The sequence below is a fragment of the Photinus pyralis genome, unplaced genomic scaffold, assembly GCF_008802855.1.
Source record: "Photinus pyralis isolate 1611_PpyrPB1 unplaced genomic scaffold, Ppyr1.3 Ppyr1.4_LG1, whole genome shotgun sequence".
NCBI lineage: Eukaryota > Metazoa > Arthropoda > Insecta > Coleoptera > Lampyridae > Photinus > Photinus pyralis.
Window position 1 is genome coordinate 17206695 of NW_022170249.1, and position 16879 is coordinate 17223573.

Genomic DNA, 16879 nt, shown 5'->3' on the forward strand with positions numbered 1-16879 from the left:
TGCTGTTTTTTTACCTTTACCAATTTTGCTTGCCATTACTTATTAGCTTTTTATGAGAATAATTAATGTTATAACGTATATATCTTTTACATCTTCTTACATTACCTCACGCACAACCGTTTGTTTTTAATGATTGTTGTGTTTATATTTGTTATCTTTAATTATATTTTCTCTATAAAGTCTATAAACGTTATTATTATTACTCTGCAGATGCACACTGTTAAAGGAAAGAGAGCAAGACTAGACAAAATCCTTGACATTGAATAAAAGCTTAAATAGTTAATTTAAAACTTAAATGAAAGCATAAGACAAATAAGCAAAACGTATTAAACTAGATCAAGCAATAGGAGACATTTGAATATTGGTCCCAACATGTTCGGGGATTTCTTTTTAATTGCGGCTAGACTGTACATATTTTTCAGTTAGTCATATTGATAAACCTTATAACTAATAGTAATTTGTATCTATTTTTCTTGTTAAGTTTGAGGGTATTCGCCAATTAATCCACCTATTTGTCGCTTGTATTGTTCTGGTTTGCGAGTTTTTGCCCATTAACTAACAGGGCATTTGAGATTTTTAGGACTGACGTTTCATACATTTATTGATGGTAGTCACCTCTCACCTTACTAGTTATTCATATCATTTTATACTGAATAATAAATGAGTAGTGCAGTGGTGTTTGAAAAACATGTATGATCTAATATTCATGTTGTAACGTAGCAATCGGCAGCTATGATAATATGCAGTTTGCTTGTTGAGCTCTCATTTACGCTCAGTTCCCACATACTGACGTTGGTGTAAAGCTCAGGCTTCCTTAGTTATTACTGGTACCTCGTAACACTCACTTGACATAGAATACATGTGTGACGTACATAACTTAAGTGTGTTGAGAATGGGTCGTGCTCAATAGGTCTGGTTTGCCGTAGCTTTAGCCTTATTTTGTGCCTTAGCTATACGTTTCGATTCCACCGTTAGGTTTTATCTTCTCACGATCGGAAGATATTACATACAACAAGGCGCACACATACATGAGTGCATATGATTCACTCGTATAATGAAAAACTCGTTTTGGTGCCTACATTCCTCGTGCTATATAAGTTAAAACTGAATAGCTTTTCGCTCGCTTCAAATTTTCGCTTGTTGTTTAACTCCTAATAGCCATGATTCAAATTTGGCACAACAAATTGATGGAGATAGTAGTATATTTCTAAAAGTGCGTTCATGTTAGTTGTGCACGAACTCGTCCATTAATCTTTTGTGTGGCAGGAGTGTTTTTAGAATCACTAATGTATGTCTTTGGTGGTTTGTATCCAAATATTGTGTTCTCTTAGTTGTTCAAGCAGTACTTACACGTTCTTGCAAGTTTTTTAAACGCCTACCAACTTTATATGCACGTTGTGTTTCATTTATTTGTGTCACGTCTATTATATTGTGACTCTAACCTGCATTAGCATGGATGTTTTCTAATGCTATGGAAGAAGTATATCGATATTATAATATGATTGTTTGCTACTTATTAGAATATGCAATTATGTTATTAGTTAAATTACGCCTTTAAAAGGTGATAGGAACGTCTATTGCCTATAGGAGTAAATCGTCATTGCCAAGTTTTTATGTGTTGGCTCCACGCCTGGTTTTTCCCATGGAACATTTCTTAATATAACTAGTTTAAAAATGTTGTAAATTTCAAAAAAATAATTTACAAGTGATGAAGTTAAAACTTTGAAATAGACGAAGGGGTATACAACGCCTACTACATCAAAATATTAAAAAATTAAAAAGTTTTTTTCTGAGTTAAATGATAAAAAATCATATTGTGCCATATACATGAAGTAAATCGGTAAATTTCGGTTTTTCTGGTATAACTTCGGAATTTTCTCTTATTCTTTACAGAATGATAATATCTCTTCAATTGCGTATTTTTTGCCAAATTTGACCATTTTCGTATCTTCCATGATTTTCGAGATCCGTATATTGTACACAGTGTATAAATAAAATGAAATTATTGAACTGAAAAGCAAGTTATAAAATATACATACTTGCAAGTTTTCAAAACGCCTACCAACTTAGTATGCACGTCATGTTTAGTTAGATATCTGCTATTTTGCTTGTGTTACCCACGTCTGATCTATTGTATTACTTTAGCCGAACTCTGTTTACCTTTAGCACGGACGCTTTTAATGTTCTGGTGTGATTATAAGTAAGCACTCCAATAGTCATAAAGTGTTCCCATAATATATTGTAACATAGACTTAATTATGCACGTGGTTTATTTATATTTACAATTAATTAACAATGTTCTTAAATAGATTGATTTTATTAACTATTATTTATCACTCACTTCACAAATGTATAACAAACTTATATACCAAACGGAAAATTTCTAGAACGATCACAGACATTCTCGAGAATTCCCCAATACCTGTCAGTTCGTGTCAGTTTCTTATAAATAAATAAATAAATAAATAAATACATAAATAAATAAAGATATAGGTAACTTAGAGCTGCTTAACTGCATCCGAAGCTCATACATTCCTCAAGAAGTAAAAGAAATCATACCCTACTCGCTTAAAACATAGAATTTTATAACCTGTTTCGTACACATCCGCCATCTACTATAAAAAAAGTCCAAATGTTCTAAAGAATTTAGTAAACCACTTTTGAGTAACACATGAAATAACTCTTGGACAAAAAGAAAAGCTTAGAAAGCTTGTTGGGACATATGACCCCGCAGGCGGTCGACAAATAAATTAAGAATTCTTAAAATTACTTACAGTTTTTTTCTTGTTGTACTGCACTCCTTCTGTTTCCATTCGACAAATCTTTTCCGCGTTAAAATTCTTACGCAACTTTGGTTAACTTGCGTCTGCACAGATTTATTATAAAAAATGACGAATTGCGTCTTTAACAGAACAAATAGGGTTGACTGCCAACCGTCGCGAAAACTAACGGGAGCAGTAGCCTCGTTTACTCGCTGTGTCCAGTATTTATGGAAACGCCACTTTCACCATCAAATAAACTCCTTTACGAATTTTCAAATAACTCGCCAATCAACAACGGATCGCTTCTTCTATATGAAACGCACAATTCTTCGTCTTCGTTATCTTTTAACAGCGATAAAACACGTGCGTTAATTAATTTTCGCCAGATAAAACTCCTTATCGTAAAGGACCAGATGTGGATTACTTCTAACACCTTATCTTAATTGAATAAATTACAAAAACGGTAACATTTGCAAAGAATGAAGCATTTACAACATTTCTAATAGGAAAAACAACACTGAGACACAAATTCAAATAAAACGAACCCACTCTGTACTTATTTCGTAAGTTATACCCAAAATTTACTTAAGAAAATATTGAAATATTTTCATATACGGGATGTCCCGTCATTGCTTTTGGCGTTTAAACCGAAATAACGTCTACATAATGTTCTTTACACAACATTATTAAAGGTATGGACACGTTTGAAAAATTGGGGATTTTGAGAGCAAGTTGGAATGTGCTGTTTTACAATAAAATGTTAAATGCCTACGGGAACAACGTTGTGGTTTATAAAACGTAACATTGATAATAATGCACTACAATCTACATAGTTATTAACCAAGTTATACAGAAACTTTATGTAAAATATTTATCGGCGAATGTCCAAGGTGATTTTGTTGCATTTTAAAACAATATTCAATTACATATAGGTGGTTAAATTGTCTTTACAAAAATACACGAACTCGAACAACACATTTCTTCTCAATAGTTTACAAATCGCTGCAACCTATGATAAGCGGCAAACTACAACGCGTACGAACCATAATTGTTTATAGTTCAGGGACTTACAGTACTAGGTGCGTTTTAATCGTTTCTTCGGCATAAATTGGGATTGGTATGATTGGCTCCACTCTCTTGCAATTGGTCTGAGGTGAATTTTACACGGACCGCTTACAGATTCCAAAAAAGGTGTGGTTGTTGTTGATCTTCTCGATAAGCTAATGTTTCTTGAAAAAATATCGTTGAGATTTTCGGCTGCGATCTGGTGGTAGGTCGATGTGAGGTGTAATGGATGTTTTAACTTAAAATGCATGACGTGTTCTGCGCCGACAACTTGCTCAGATTCAGTACCTATCGCGTTCTAACGAATGCTCTCTTTTCACTAAACGCACTCATATTTATACGTTAACTCTTTAATCTCCAAAATACATGTGCATCAAGCTGTTCAACCATCTGCCTCGCGATATTCGAAAGCATAGCACGCATATTCACTTTAAAACAGCTTCTCGGGATTTTTTTCTCAACCACCCATACTACTCGGTGGACGAGTATTTAAATGCTTGATTGTGTTATTGTTTGTTTGTGTTACTGCGTATACTGTCCATATACATTAACTGTTTTATATGTTTTGACGCGCCAATGTTACATTTTGTAATTTAACGGCATTAAAAAGTTTATTATTATTATTATTATTATTATTATAACTCTTTTTGAAAATTCTCCTAAACGTTTTTTTTTATTTTCTGTCTTGATCAACTAACACCGGTACATATAGTAGATGTTTCTGTTTCAATTTACTTCAAATTAAGCGCATCTTGGTTGACAGTCTCATTGCCTATAGAAAGATGTTTAAAATCGCGTAGCTCTTTGAATAGTGATATACGACCGAACATCGACAAAGATTATACTTAAGTCAATTATTAGGTCTACGAACATTCGTTTTGTAAAGTGAAGAATGCGAATATAAGCAAGATTTAAAAAATGGCAGTGCTGTTGATAAAGATGATTTTAACATTTGTACAGAATTCTTGGTTTATCGAGTTGGTATACCGGTGTTACTTGAAAAACTCAACTTTTACTCACTTATCAACCAGGTTGTGTATGGTCTATTGTTACTAAACTAACTGTAGCGAAAGGATAATAGTTTTCCAATAGAAAAATTGTATACACAGAGAGAGTTTTGTGTTTGGGTTGTGGGTCCACGCGTGGTTTCTCCGGTGGAAATTCTGCAACTTGTGTCTCTTAGAAATAAATCCTTTTTACTCCCTTTGTAAAGAAGCAATAACCATCATGAATGACGAACAAACAGAATACGTTTATTAATATACGAAAATTAAAACAAATTCTTGCAGTCACTCACAGAAGACAAAAACATAATTTCTAAACTGAACTAAAATATTCCTGCTAGCTAGATAATTTGAACTATCCTAGTAAACAATACAACGATTTTAATGTTAATTATAATTACTATTTATTATTAGATAATTAAAATTCTAAATGAACAAATTTAGATTATTAATTTTAACGTACATTACTACGCTCGAAACTATACGCGACCTAATTTAATTCACCAATAATTCCCATAAAAGCACAAGTACCTAATAAAATTAGTAACTTATCACTGTGTTGAAGCCGCCAGCGTTGATAAACTCGCTGTACTCGTTCAGTACTTTTACTTTTCAGCTAGTTCAATAGATTTTTCCTTCACTATAAACCCATTAATCATTAGAAATTCGTCACCCAAATTTGGAAAAAATATTATACTCCACTATGTTTTGGAGAGTTCTCATATAGGAACCTTTTTACTTTCTGTGTAGAATTTAGGACAGTGAAGCTACTTCCAAAAAGCTTATTAAATCTGAATTACATTTATTAGGCAACAGTGATATAAAAGAACAAATCCTTACAACCTCTCTAGAACGAATAACAAAACTACTCCTCAATGAAAGAGAATATTCCACTAAATCAATAATTCAATCTACTTTAGTAATAATTAATGGAAACGAATAATCCTAAACTAACGAATTCAAATAATCAAATTTAAATTCAATACATACGAAGATATACGCTGCTAAGTTTATTTACCGATTATTAGAGTAACTGCAAATATAAAAATATAATTTTAGTACTTTCAAAAACACGCGCTAGGTGCTGAACAAAATATGCTGGCTAATAAGAAAAACGCAAGCTTCGGAAATATCACATTTTTTTGTTGATATCAGCTAATGAACGCGAACTTGCTTCCAGTCACTCTTATTTACGCACTTTTAAATGGACACTTTTAGGTATTCACAATTACTTATTAACTTGGCCGAAATGGACGACCTGCGCTTAAGAAAATATGCATTAATTTGTTAATTTCTCTAACTTATTTCAATTCGTGGTTTAAATCGCAAGCAGCAGGCTTACGACTACGAATGCCCATGTTTCTTGACCGTGCACTTCGGCGTAAGCATTCCACACTTGCTAGAAATAAACTACACTGTATAATTAACGCTATTTCCGCTACACTCTAAAAACCTATACATTAGACAAATTTTTCAGTAAGAAGCAATTAATTACAATTCAATTTGAAATGGAAAAATGGGAGTCCGTTACATTCCATGGCAAATCTAGCGCGTTTCGCTTCGCGAGGCGACGAATGCTAATCTAGTCTTCGCGCACCACTTTCGCGTACTTACACGCTTTACCTTACATTCCATTCTAAAGATACCTTTGCAACGATACATCAAATATTAATTTTTATGTACAAAAATTGAAATGTGATTTATCAAAGGCAATAGATATCCATAAGAATGTTTACTGAACTACGACTCAAGGAACTATGAAACTATAAACAATACGTGGTAAATAAATCAGTAGGTACTAAATCGTTTTTCGCTCGCCTTTCGCTTTTTGTTTATCTCGCTTAATAATTGTGAGTAGAACCTTGTTATAGTGCAAAATATATAAATAACCAAAACCATGGAGACGTCATGGTGTTTCTCAAAGCGCTTTCATTCTTTTGTTACTAGTGTTACTTGTGGACGAACTCTCACATAAACTTTTCTATGACAAGATTATTTTTGTACTTTACTTTTTCTCAAGCCGATGGTTAACTACTTACACATACATGCACTAGTTTTCAAAACACCTACTAACTTTGCATGGACGTTGTGCTCGATATACATATATGTTTCTTTGTTTGTATTAGTCACGTCTAATCTAGTTATTACTTGAACTCGGTGTATGTTTAGCATGGATGTTTTCTAATGTTGTGGAATATCATACTATACCTAATATGATTTTTTAAAAGCGTTAGATTGTGTTTTGGATTAAAATACCTTTGAAATAGGGAAACCAGCCTATCTAAACTGACTTTGCGTATCCGCCATAATTGCGCGATTATTAATTGTGAATATTTTAAGAATAGGAAGCATTAAAAAGGTTGATAATATAAATAAAAAGAAATACTAGAATTTCACAAAATTAATATTACAAGTATAAGCTTTTTAGGGTGTCGATGTAAATCTAGATCTATTTTGTAATAAAGTAAATGAGAGAAGCATCATTAGTACATATTACGATTACAGCATAGGAGCACGTTTAACTTAAGATTGCAGGGCGTGCTTTGCGAAAACGACCGCCGAAGATTTGGCACTATGTAACGCCGTTTAACGAATACTGCTGTGTCACAATTTACACTGATATTTATAGATATCGCCTTTGCAAATTCTCACCCAATAAGCGCTTCCTCTTAATACGATTAATGATGTAACTCCGCTTTTTTTTCTTCAACATTCCGTTACGACAAACTTAATTCGCTGCTCTTGCTCTTAGTTTAATCACAATGACCCGCTTCATTTATCTCATCCCAAAATATTTATTTACTTTATTTACATCTGAATTAAAATTACATTTCCTAATCGCAATTATTAGGTTATATTTCTAATTCCCTTTTAGCGGTTAATTAAAACACAACAAACTTGTGTTATGAATAAACGAAATCATTGATTTTCTTACAATGCTTAAACAAGCATTCACATGATTATGGTTGAGTATCTATATTTAGATTATGCATTTTTACCAAACTACAATTTTCTGCACATACGGACGCTCGTTACAAAACAGGGCGAATGAGAAATATTATTACGGTCCCAACAAGAAATTTACTTTAATGTTGTGTAGTATAGCTATCAGTATAAAAAAGGTTAAAGATATAAAGGAATAAAATTTCGCATTTCGACCACAAGTAAATGTAATTAGAAGGTAGACTTAATTATAGTGTACGGGAAATTGAAAGAATTAATCATTACATTGTACACAAATGAAAAAACGACACACTCAAAAATGGTATCACAACGTCTATCTACGCATCAAGTTGCTCCTCTGAGTACGCAAAAAATCAGACAATGTAAAATTATTTAATTATATTCCATTATTTTATTTTATTTATTATTAATGATTATTGTGAGTCTTCGCGTTTTAATATGATTAATCGTTCACGCTAGCCTTTTCAATTCAGGCGTCATTTGCAACGGCGCGGTGCGATGACATGGAGGGATTCCGAATCCCGAAAAGCTGACCAAAATATGATGGTATCGTTCGACTTTTCCAAGAATATATATCAGGGTTTTTAAATGCGTTTCTTAAGTATCTGATATGAGATTTCAAAAAAACCGAATGGTGGATTCAATATGACGGCCAAAAATTTGTTGTTTTTACATGAAAGTCGGTACAGAGTTTTTGAGCGCACTAATTAAGAAGCTGACGTTAAATTTTCAAAAAAGCAAAATGGCGGATCTAATATTGCGGCCCACCCTTTGGTCAGGATCAGTGGTAGGAACGGTTTCGAAGTTTTCCAACAAAACTCGGTAGCCACAGTTCGACTCGCTTGGAGGAAACAGACTCCAGGGCTGTTACGGGCACAGCTGGGAAATTTAAAAGGGAAATTAAACACTCGGCAAATCATACAATTCCCTGTCGGAAATATAAGCAACCAGGCGTATATTAGTTAGCGGAATCTGCGGGAAAGTTAAAGGCAGGAAAACAATACAATGCCCCCCTTATAATTAATAGAACTGATCGTAACAAACGCTTACCGTGATAACAGTGATAGAAAGTTATTAAAAACGGAGTGTGTCGAAGAATGATATAATATCATCTATTTTTTCTTGTGGAATTGCACTGTTCACAATTAAAGATTTTGGAAATGTTACGCGCTAGATTATGATTCTTTAACTTATTATTATTGTTGGTTGTATAATTTAATTGCACTGTTTACAATTAAAGACTTTGGAAATATGCGTTTGACGACGATTTCTTATCTAAACTATTCTTGCTCTTTAAGGTGTATTTACTTGTACAGCCGTAAACACGACAATATTGATTACTATTGTCCATTGTAAATAAACCAAATGCGGGTTTTATCCCACCAATATTAATTACAACGTGCTGCCACCAGAGGTCTCACTGTTAATCTGAATCGCGAATTAACTTAAAATCACCATAAAAAACTTTCTTTTTTTACTTTTGTCTCGTTTTTCGGGATTTAGAACCATTGTGCGACGTTTTGATTTATTTTACAATTTATAGGAATTCCAATTAATGGAATAACATTGAATCTTCGTTCTCTCTTGACATTGTTTAAATACCCATAACACTGTTTATGTATTTGCTCAACTGTGCTTCTTCGCGCACTTGAAAATTATGTAAACTGCATGCTGTATTGGTATTGTATTGGTAGTTTTAAGCATGTCTTTCTTTGATGCCCAATTCCGAAAATTGAAGTTTGTTGGTTATAATCTAGAGCTAGAGGTTTGTGTGCTTGTTTGTAGCGATTTAAGTTTGTATGGGGGATGCTTTATTCAATAACTAAAGCAGTAAAAATATACCATATTTAATGCAAATCAAACGTTTGTATCTAACTGTCCTAAAAGAATATGACTCGCTTAACGTGAACAGTTTATTATTATATTGAATACTAATATCTACTTATTTGAATATGCCCTTTATTTGAACGCAACACGCGTTAGTTGTATTATTTACGTGGCAATTATTAGTAACCGCATAAAGCTTTTATATTTTGAAACAAACTATTGTAACATAATTTAAATTACCTACGTTATTTGTTTATGTACAATTAATTATTAATGAATTTATAACTGTCCTTCAATAGATTGATTTATAACAGGTGTTATACCTATACCCTCACTTATAGAGCGCGAATGTCAGTATTATCACTGCGGCATCGATGTTGGAACTTAACTTAAACACGATTCAATTTGCTTAATAGCGAACGAATTATGTATGTCCGCTTCCGTTTCGTATCGCTGGTAACTTATCTTGATGGGCGCTAGGTGGCGACCCGAAGTCTGGATATCTAGAATATTCGCTACACTATGCATATACACAGTATGTTCTTACGCATTGAGCAAAGCAAATGCAATTAGCAATTAAAAACATTCGTTTATTATTGTCTAGGATTAGCAGCAGGTGCTTGAAATCCCTAAATATTTGCTGGTTCTTGATTGGGCTTACTCACACCTCATGCAACAAGCTAAGTTCGATGCGGTTAATTCTCTCACATACATTCAGTTTGTATTGTGCAATGTTACATGTAATGCAAAAATGGTCGATTAACATGTTCCGTCGGTTGGTATCTATTTGCAGATGCATACTAATATAATCACTTTGGTATTCGCTTGCCCAATTTGCGATTTTATACGCTTGATCCGTAATTGCGTCTATCTTCTTCACCAGTCTACGGTGGATTTCTAATTTTTAGCATGCTGCTTGCGGCCGTCATTGCAAGAGTTTCGTCTAGATCGCCAAAGCCTTCGCTTAAAGACACTTAATCTAAGACAAAAAATAATTATATATATACGGGGTGCTTGAAATATAAGTAATTAAATCAACGTCAAATGAACTAGAAAAAGTTCTCAATAAGAAGTAATAATTGTCAAGAATCGTTGAAACAAACAAATATGAACAATTGATATACCTAGTACAAAAAATACTGAATTCTTTTTCGCCTGGGGTGGCGGGTGATGAAAAATTTTCCGTGAATATAGCCAGACGTGATCCAACTCGTGCGCCACCAGCTTTTTATGATTATGATGAATGATGCCCTCTCGCAGGAAAGGAGACTTATCTTGAGCTTGGACGCGGTTCTTCGTGGGAGAACATGCTGCTGGAGATGGAAACTTTGTTTTTCAGCTCCCAAAATACCTACTCATTTGTCACAGCTCCCACTAACTGATGCGCGATGTTACTACCATTATCTGTGCATGAAATTTCTATGTTCCAAGGTAGCAATAACTGCACTGATCACTGTGTATAAGGTTGCTATTACCTACACTTATTAATTAGACTGCTTGTTCTACAAACTGACTTGATGTGGGCTTATGGTTCAAACTGTTTGCTTGCTTAGTAACTGTAAGACCTATACGACTATTATTTGTACTTTTTACCATATTGAATATTCACCGAATAACCACTAAATAAGAAATAGCATGGGTCCGTTACCCTGAAAAGTATAGCTTCTCTTTCTTCGAGCACTAGTAAATACCTACAGTGGTAAATTATAAAACAAATGCAATTAAAACTACTTACATGGTGTGAAATTGATTTAATTAAGTAATGTATTGCTTGCTTAGTTGTGTGATAATTGCAATGTGTACCTAGGTATTAAAATAGGTTTGGTAACACCATTATGTTCTGCTGCTTTCACATTCGCTTGACAGGTTTGGTATCAAGTTCTGTATGGAATTGTAAAATGTTAATTTTCTTATATTTAATGAATGTGGAATGTGGTGCTTTTGAACTTACAATGGATTGTATCATGTATCTCTTACTTGTTCGCTTCAGTGAATATCGATCATATTTCTTGTCTTGATACTTTTGAAAAATTGCTTATAATAAATTTACCTAGTGTACATAAATTTGGCTACAATTTTATGTTTTGGAAACGTATTTCAAAATTGATGAAAGGGAGGTGGGAGGGACAAAATTCAAAATTTAGAAAGTGTACTATCTCGCAACTACTGAAAAACATTACGAACATTAAGTCTCAAAAGTAGGCATTAATTTATTCAACATACATCTACTAAAGGCAAACTAACCCTAAAGATTATCATGAATTTCGAAATAGAAACTGGACGTCTTTTGTGCTATATCCGCACGCATGACTACGTAGATCTTAATTTTCTTGTTTTTAAAAACTACTAACAGGTAATGTTTTGTGTTGCATTAAATAGAGACGGCTGTACATGTCTGGTAGTCTTGATATGCTTAGTAATAATATAGTTACCTACTTGTTCTACTTTGCACTTTCTCAACTCGTGCTGATAGTCATCATTTTTGCACTACCTCCTAGTCATCTTCTGGTTGACAGATTTCATAATATGTTTACATAAAAACTTGTCGTGAATTTAATTATATCGTGATTTAATATGTACAAAGAGGTCACCAAGAAGAGGGCATCCGAATGTGACCCTGTTAAATTAAAACACTCGTGCACTGGACGTCCCTTAACATAGGAAAAAACCTGGCTAACTCAAAGTTAAAGTTTCCCAAAAATATGCAATAAATCGAAATCTTGTTGACTAATTGAAAACGGAGCTTTTCTTTAAAATTTAAACTACTTAAATTAATAGATACAAAATGAGTTATTGAACAGTAGGTAAATTGAAATCATTACGATTGAAAAACCAGAGTAACGAAATTTTTACAATACCTCTATTCGTCTTCTATTGACGTTGCTTCGATCCTCATAGAAATTGTCTTGATTCAAGATTTCCCTACGTCGCCGTCGAAGGTCGTATTCGTGGTATATGAAGTTGACAGGAATCAACAATGGTCCGAAATATGTAAATAGAGTTGTCTTGCGTTCTGACCAGATTTCCTTAGCGGATTTATACGGTTTCCTGATGTGAAGGTGTGTCTTTGTTGTTAATGGATTAATTAGTGCCGCTTAGATTACGTAATGCACGCGTAAAATATTTTATTTCGTGCGAGTATAGCTTTTCTATGTTTAGTTAGCGTAATTGTAAAGGAAATTAATTTTGTGTTGCTCAAAACTGCAAGAGAAAACCACTCACATGAAGCTAGTACGAGGTTACGAATTACAAAATGCGAATTAGAAAATCTGCTACTGTAATGAACGTAGTTTTCTTTGACGCCTGAATTTTATTTAGGAACCCCGTCTTTCATCTAGTCACAAAAAATGTATAGTACCGGTTGAAATTCTAATTTTGATTAATACACACACAACACCCCTAAGCGTCTTTGAGGTTGGAGCTATCCGCTTGAGATTAATTTTCTTAAAATGTTCTCTTCACTTAATCTGCCGCAATGATTTCACTAACATTTACTTTCTTTAAAAAGTTTAGTTCGATCCTTTCGCAATTAAAATTTCCGCAAAAGTCCTTACTGTAAGGAGAGTGATGCTCGAACTACCTGCTTAAGCTGTAGCTGCTAATCTAAAACGGAACCACCGCAATTTTCGCGACCAGCGTCCCCTTTTCACCAATCGCAAGCCCAATTCTTATCCAATCTGTGGCCGCAGCGCTACATAAAAGGGAATCAACTAAACTGGATGGTTCATGCTATCTCTGCTCAAAACTCACGCATTCGAAACGCGCTTCGTTGTCTCGTCGTTAAACCTACTCGCGCTCACTCTTCATATGAAGCGGTACACATGACCCTTTACACATATACAATATCACCCAAAACTTTTTCTTAACACGAAACTGACAAGGACAATATTCTACCCTTTACATCTTACATGAATCTATTTCACAAAGCTATTTAGGTACCCTAAGACATTTAATATCTAAATCTAACTTGGGAAAAAATTCCCCTAACTCGCATTAACTCACTAAATCAGTTTAAATTCGCGCCTACACCGGACTGTGCCTTATTTTAATATTACTGATTCTGCATCAAGAAGCTGTACCTAGGGATTTTAGGATGTTACACTCATTAGCTTGAAGCGATGCTGTTTGAAGGACAAATAAAAGTTGTTAATTCTACCACAGGAATAATTGGGATCAAATAAAAACTACATGACAAATAATGTTTCGCGTAGGTACAGAAGGTGAATTCATAAGCAGAGAATATTTTTTTATTTATCTATGCAATTAGTGTGTTTTGCTTGATTATTATTAGCGTGTATAGGATAACCATTTTGAAAACAATAGATTGGCTGCTTCTTTGACCTAGTGAGTCGGCTTATGTATGACGTTGTAATAATGCCCTATAGTGATTTTGATTATATGTGTATACTTTGCTTAAGCTATCTACTTTTGACTACAATTTCGTTTTGGAAACTTATTTCAAAATTGATGAAAGGGAGGCGGGAGGGACAAAATTCAAAATTTAAAATTGTTGTCCATATTTATGGAAAATATACTTTTTAAGTATAAACTTCGTTAACAAACCATAGTGATGCTGTACAGTCGTTACTGTGAAAGCTTAAAGTTAGAAAAAATGGACAATCTGAGCATCACTTTTCAAAAATAGAAAAAAAGCATATTTTTTAAGAAAAGGCGAGTGTTTTGTTTTTTAAAACGTACAATTGTAATTCACAAGACCCCTGGATCTTTATTTTCTTGTTTTAGGTAGATTTCTATCTACCTATTGCAATAGTACCAGTATATTTATATGTTTATTATATTTCGACATCCAATCCGAAGACATTGTATAGAATACCATGTAGTTCGCTTGCTCGAACTCATATCACGAGTATTTAAAGAAAGGTTTCACAAAAAGGAAACAAAAATAGAAGTTCGACCCTGCCGCCGAGCCGCCACTGAGTTAACCTTGCGTTTCGTTCCTCGCGCCAGGCGTCAGGTGATTCATTCTTCGCTTTCTCGTGCTCGTGTTCACATTCACATCGTTGTCTTGCGTTTTTCGACGATTTTGGTATCTGAGTATAACTAAATGATTTTATTTTAGCGGTTTTTATTAACCATAGGTATTATTTTTAGGCTTGTGCATGTTTTTGGCGTTGTCGACCATAGGCCTTTTTCGCCCGTATGTATTTTTTTACTACACATGGGCAAGTCCAACAAGCGGCATCGCTCTAGGAGCAGGGGGACGTCAAAAAGCGACCTACGAAAACGCCTTCGTAGGCTTGAGAGACTTTTAGAGGATAAGGAAAATGTGGACGGCGGCCATGACAGGCAGTCTCGGCCTCCTTTTCGTGCTATTAATAGAAGATCGGATTCCCGGTCTAAACGCGACTGCTCTGATTGCAGTTACAGCAGCGTTGAAAGCTTAAGCATTGCTGATGTTCCATCAACAAGTAGGCATCTTAGACGAAGACGTTCTTTGTCTGCTGAGGCTTCGTTAAGCCTTTCGCCTGCTCCTTCTTTAAGGGCAGGTGACAAATCCCAGACTTCTTTAAGTCTTTCTCCTCACTGTGAGGCTGAGGACCTACACGGAGCGGATGGTAGACCAAAGCCTAGAGCTCCTTTGAACTCGACTAACGGCCCTGAGACCGAATTGGAAGAAAATGTACTCATCATCGACGACGGCTCTTTAGCCCTTGATGATTTTGGAGACGTTTTAGGAAATGATTGCCCTAGTACTCCAGTTAAGGCGGACTGTTTACATGAGGCACTTTCCTCAAGGTGGAACTACATTGTAACAAATGGCCTTTCGCAGGAAAATTTACTTTCCTTAACTCAACGTTATGCAGTCCCGGAGAACTGTCCGACACTTAACTCACCTAAGCTAAATCCCGAAGTTTTAGCAATTTTGGCCAACGATCGGGTGGCTCGGGACAATTTTAATAAAAGTATCCAAACGAAACTCGCAACGGTTTTGGGAGCTATGGGAAAGTCTTTGACAGCTTTGCTGAATGACAATCCTATTCCAAAAAAGTTACGTGATGAAATTGTAGCCCCTTTGGGTGATGCTAGTCGTTTACTGGCGCACACCTTTCACGACATCTCTGACTCTAGGCGTAATTTGATTTTACCAACCCTTAACAAAAACATTAGGGAGGTTCTAGGGAGAACTAAACCAGGAGATTTCCTTTTTGGATCAGATGTTTCAGAGAGCGTCAGGGAAGCTAAGTCTCTACAGAACGCAGGAAAGGAATTAAAGGCGGCTACTCCTTTGCAATTCTCAGCTTCATACAGAGGTGGTAGGAACTCTGGGCGAATTCGTTTGAAGCCTGTGTTCACATCAGCGAAAGACCAGCGTTCTTTAAACCGTTACGGCCCGACTCGTCAAAAGGGACAGTCGAGATCATTCCGAGGCCAGCAGTCCCATCAGAAGCAGGGGAAATACAGACGATAGAGCAGGTAAGCCCAATTGGTGGTAGGCTCTCACTTTTCTATGACAAATGGTGTTTGATTACTTCAAATCCCGTAATACTGAAATGGATTAAAGGCTATGCCTTGCCATTTTGTAGTTCACCTAGTCTAGAGCAAGTACCCCCAACAAAGACCTGGACGACTAAAGACACTGCTATGCATGAGGCAATTAAGTCTTTACTCAATTTAAATGCGATAAGCAAGTGCAGTCCTTGTCCAGGGCATTTTATTTCTAATATCTTTTTGGCTGATAAATCTGATGGCGGTAAACGATTCATACTTAATTTAAAACATCTTAATTCCTTTTTACAAACATCTCATTTTAAAATGGAAGACATTCGAACGGCCTTAAGGCTTGTCAAAAAAGGGTGTTGGTTCACAACTATTGATATTAAAGATGCCTACTTCCATATAGCCATTGACCCAAAATTTAGAAAGTTCTTGAGGTTTCAATTTAATCACGATCTGTATGAATTTGCATGTTTGCCTTTTGGGTTGGCTTCAGCCCCTTATGTGTTCACAAAACTAATGAGACCTGTTACACAATGGCTTCGATCTAAAAACATTATTTGTGTGTGTTATCTGGATGACTTTCTGTTATTCAATTCTTCGTATGAAGGCTCCTTACATGACACTAAGGTAACCGTAAATTTTTTGAAGTCCTTAGGGTTTTCTATAAACGTTAAGAAAAGTCATTTGAACCCCAGTCAAACCATTAGATTTCTGGGGTTTTTATTAGACTCAGAACTATTGAAAATTTCTTTACCTGCAGAAAAGAGGGAAAAAATAAAGATTTGGAGTAAAACTCTC

General features: G+C 34.9%; 1 protein-coding gene across 1 annotated transcript; it reads left to right on the forward strand.

The window, feature by feature from the left end:
* The first annotated feature begins 14613 nt into the window (after nt 1-14613).
* On the forward strand, nt 14614-16054 carry LOC116174831. Its single transcript, XM_031492836.1, has 2 exons — nt 14614-14669; nt 14735-16054. The coding sequence occupies exon 2, from the start codon at nt 14802-14804 to the stop codon at nt 16050-16052; it is 1251 nt and encodes a 416-aa protein (XP_031348696.1). The 5' UTR covers nt 14614-14669; nt 14735-14801; the 3' UTR covers nt 16053-16054.
* The last annotated feature ends 825 nt before the right edge of the window (nt 16055-16879 follow it).